This window comes from Peromyscus eremicus, chromosome 4 (assembly GCF_949786415.1).
Source record: "Peromyscus eremicus chromosome 4, PerEre_H2_v1, whole genome shotgun sequence".
NCBI lineage: Eukaryota > Metazoa > Chordata > Mammalia > Rodentia > Cricetidae > Peromyscus > Peromyscus eremicus.
In genome coordinates, this window is record NC_081419.1 from 145,963,151 (window position 1) to 145,967,496 (window position 4,346).

At 48.2% G+C, this 4,346-nt stretch overlaps 1 protein-coding gene across 1 annotated transcript; it reads left to right on the plus strand.

Moving 5' to 3' along the window:
* The first annotated feature begins 2,369 nt into the window (after positions 1-2,369).
* Positions 2,370-3,341, plus strand: Mc3r (melanocortin 3 receptor). The gene has a single exon (XM_059259785.1). The coding sequence runs from the start codon at positions 2,370-2,372 to the stop codon at positions 3,339-3,341; it is 972 nt and encodes a 323-aa protein (XP_059115768.1).
* Positions 3,342-4,346: the final 1,005 nt, after the last annotated feature.

The following is a 4,346-nucleotide window of genomic DNA, read 5'->3' on the forward strand; positions in this document are numbered from 1 at the left end:
TCAGCTGAGGAAGCTCATTTGGCTAGAGGCCTATCGGCTGAGGCCTTTTCAAGCTGAGGAGTTGGTGAGGTGAGACATGGCAGTGGCTTGTTCCTTTGTTTCTTTGATCTTTCAGCATTTACCAATAGCTGGTTCCGGGTTTTTTTTATTATAATACCATTTAGCAAATCAAGCAACAAAGAAGAGAAGCTCTGCTGTGGGTCAAATGTTGTGGAAGAGTATGAATACCACAGAGAAAAGTCCCTGCTGAGAGGAAGAATCTTTGAGTCCAGCGGCTTCATTGGTGTCCAGTGTTTGGTTTGGTTTGGAACACTGGGGATTGACCCTGGGGCTCCTTACATATTAGACACGTGCTCTACCACTGAACTGCATCCCCAGCCTTCATTTTATTTTTTAATTTTGAGGCAGGGTCTCACTAAGTTGCCCAGGTTAGCCTTGAATTCATTCTAGCTCAAGCAGGACCTGAACTCAAAACACTCCTGCCTAAGCTTCCTGGTGTCAAAACAAAATGTAACTCTCACCTCAGAGGGAATAAGAGGTAGTTTATTCTGGAGCCAAATATAAGTAACCACAGCTGGTAAACATGGAGTCGGCCTGCCCCAAGTAACAGGTTCCAGTGTATAAATGTTTTCCTGGAGTTTTTATAGATACAAAATAAAAGAAAGTCATAAATCCAGGGAGGTTTTTTTTTTTCAAATCTATTAGTGGGTGTGGCTTGTAGGCAGGATACAGAAAAGTGGGGGATTTCTTGCTCTGGGTTTCTAGTGCTGTGTGATAAGATGCTTCCCTTTGTGGGTAAAACTAGCAATCTGCTAATTTAATACATTCCCAAATTCCACGTGATCGGTGATAGCCACAGGACACTACATCACACACAGAGTTGGGCATTAAATATAGCCAAAGCATAAATATAGCCAAAGTCAGGCTGGGAGATGTGGCTCAGTTGTTAGAGTGCCTACCTAACAAGCATAAAGCCCATGGTTCAATCCCCAGCACCACAGACACAAAGGTGTGGTGGCACATGCCTGTAATCCCTGCAGTCAGGAGACAAAGACAGGAAGATCGGAAGTTTAGGCTTACCCTTGGCTACATAGTGAGTTCAAAGCAGCCTGGTATACATGAGACCCTTTCTCCAAAACATATAGTAACCCAAGATAATTTGGCCATGAATCTGCACATTCCAACTCTCCACAAGCAGGAAACTTCTGCTTACATCAGCCTACATCAGGTGTTTACGTATCTTAGAAAGGAGCAATGACCAACCCCCTCTCACCCCCACCCCTCACACACATACATACACTCGCCAAACTTCAGAAATCACACCCTGACCAATCAGAAGCCATCAACATTGGAGCAAGACATGCCCCTCTCATAGCAAAAAAACTGAGACTCCTTGAAGGACCCAGGGAATTGTTGGCATGTTTTAGTAATAAACTATTTTTAAATTAAGGCATGCATAGTGTGTTTAGACACACTACATTGTACATTTAACGAACTATTAGTACAGATGTGTTTTTTAATATGTTCTTGGAAATAAACAAAAATTGGTGTAACTCGAATCGTTGTATTACTTGCTTAACTGAGGAGTTCCTGAGTGAAGCCTGGAATATTGCCAACATGTGCGCAATTCTCTTATTTCTCGTTTTCTACCCCAGACTCTGGTTGGGGGGGGGGGGTGCGAGGCTGGGACAGCACCTCTCTTGCTTCCTTTTGTATCCCTTACATCCAATGCAGACCTGACACACAGCAGTTTTGTTTTTTCGAAGACCAAACCAACCCACAAACGCACTCACAGAGGAATGAATGTGGTTCCCTCTTTACCTGGCAGATCAGGAACTATTCCAGCAGGAGCGCAGGTGAACAGTCCGGCCTGCAGAGGGTGCCAGTCTGCTTCCACATCTCCCCAGTGGAACCCAGAGCCCGGACCTGCTGTCAGTCAGACTGTGCCAGCTGCTCAGTGGTCATTTTGCTGCGCTGGAGATGAAGTAGGAGTTCCGATGCATAAAATCTGAGTGCTCTCCTTTCTCTAGCGTCAAGTCCCACATCCCCTACCTTGCTATGAGTACAGCTGTAACTGTAGCAACCGGTGTCGGGTGGGGATGTGAGAGGAGCCCAGCAGAGAGAGAAGGTCGGAGGCAGGCTGATGAGAGTCTGTACTGATTGTTGGAGACGCAGGGAAAGTTCTTTCTGTGCCTACAGTCTCTCTCTCTCTCTCTCTCTCTCTCTCTCTCTCTCTCTCTCTCTCTCTCAAGAAACTAAAGTCTAGCCTGGACAGCATCCACAAGAGAAACACCTGGAAGGAGAGGGTTTTCCAGCAGCTTGCTCAGGACCCTCGGGAGCCGCAGCTGGGACTCACCCCTCTGTTAGCCATGAACTCTTCATGCTGCCTGTTCTCTGCTTATCCGATGCTGCCTAACCTCTCAGAGCACCCTGCAGCCCCTTCTGCCAGCAACCGGAGCGGCAGCGGGTTCTGCGAGCAGGTCTTCATCAAGCCCGAGGTCTTCCTGGCGCTGGGCATCGTCAGCCTGATGGAAAACATCCTGGTGATCCTGGCTGTGGTCAGGAATGGCAACCTGCACTCCCCCATGTACTTCTTTCTCTGTAGCCTGGCTGCAGCTGACATGCTGGTGAGCGTGTCCAACTCCCTAGAGACCATCATGATCGCCATTATCAACAGCGACTCCCTGACCTTGGAGGACCAATTCATCCAGCACATGGACAACATCTTTGACTCTATGATCTGCATCTCCCTGGTGGCCTCCATCTGCAACCTCCTGGCCATTGCTGTGGACAGGTATGTTACCATCTTCTATGCCCTTCGCTACCACAGCATCATGACAGTAAGGAAGGCCCTCACCTTGATCGTGGCCATCTGGGTCTGCTGTGGCATCTGCGGTGTGATGTTCATCATCTACTCCGAGAGCAAGATGGTCATCGTGTGCCTCATCACTATGTTCTTCGCCATGGTGCTCCTCATGGGCACCCTGTACATCCACATGTTCCTCTTTGCCAGGTTACATGTCCAGCGCATTGCTGCATTGCCACCGGCTCATGGGGTGGCCCCACAGCAGCACTCGTGCATGAAGGGGGCTGTCACCATCACCATCCTGCTGGGGGTGTTCATCTTCTGCTGGGCACCTTTCTTCCTACACCTGGTCCTCATCATCACCTGCCCGACCAACCCTTACTGCATCTGCTATACGGCACATTTCAACACCTACCTGGTCCTCATCATGTGCAACTCTGTCATTGACCCCCTCATCTACGCCTTCCGCAGTCTGGAGCTGCGCAACACATTCAAGGAGATTCTCTGTGGCTGCAATGGCATGAACTTGGGCTAGGGTACCGGTGGAGGTGCTCCGTAGCTAGCCAAGGGACTTAGAGACAAAACTTTCAGAAAAGACATACAGAATGTTAACAGCCGTGACTGTGCTTGGCTTCATCTTTAAGCTGGTGACCCTTTGCAAAGGGAAGATGGCATCGAATGGGCTGTCTGTGAAGATCTGCGTGTGGGTAAGTTGGAGTCTGATCTCCCACATGGTCCCTGGAAGAAACAGCGAAGGCTGCACTGGGTGTCATCTGTGCTCATTGCTGGGCACCCAGGGTTCATGATTCCTGCCTGCTACTCTGCTTTGTACCAGTAACTGTGCTTCAAGCCAGCCATACAGGAGGGCTCTTGTGAACAGGATGAGTACTCAGATCTCTAGCAAGCAAACGTGCTCACAGCTACCACCTCCAGCTATATGGAGAGCTCTGCACACAAACTGTGAGAGACTGAGTTTCCATTCATGTGGTTAAGACTGTGTAAACACAATGTGATGCTCATTTCTCCCTTCCAGCACTCACATCCTTGCCAGCCTTCCCCTACCCTTACAAAAAGAAAATAGCATGCCAGTCTTCTCCTACCCCTGCAAAAAGAAAATAGCATGCCAGCCTTCCCCTACCCCTGCAAAAAGAAAATAGCATGGAGATGTGACCCCCTTTTTTCTGAGCTATTGTCAGGGTTGTCACAATTGTTGGGGTTTCATTCATTAAATCTAAGCCTAAAATCTAATAAATCAAAGTGCTATTGGGGCCAGTGAGAGGTCCTTTGCATCCTTGGACTTTGCTACCTAGTCATTTCAAGGTAGATGTTACTCAAAAAAAAAGTCTCTACTGTTGCAGGAGGTTGTGCATTTCACTAGAAACCACTTTGTTGTCATTGATGATGACTTGAGAGCTGGGTCTGCCTCCAGATCTCTTCCTTCCTGACTCCCAAGCTCCTTTCCCCTCTCCTGGTAACTGTGTCTATCAAGTGGTTATTTCAACATTATCTATGAGAGAGGCTGTGTTTCAACTCTTGCTCT

Bases quoted from the DNA above. Each gene is read 5' to 3' on its own strand.
- Mc3r (XM_059259785.1), top strand. From the start codon at position 2,370: ATGAACTCTTCATGCTGCCTGTTCTCTGCTTATCCGATGCTGCCTAAC.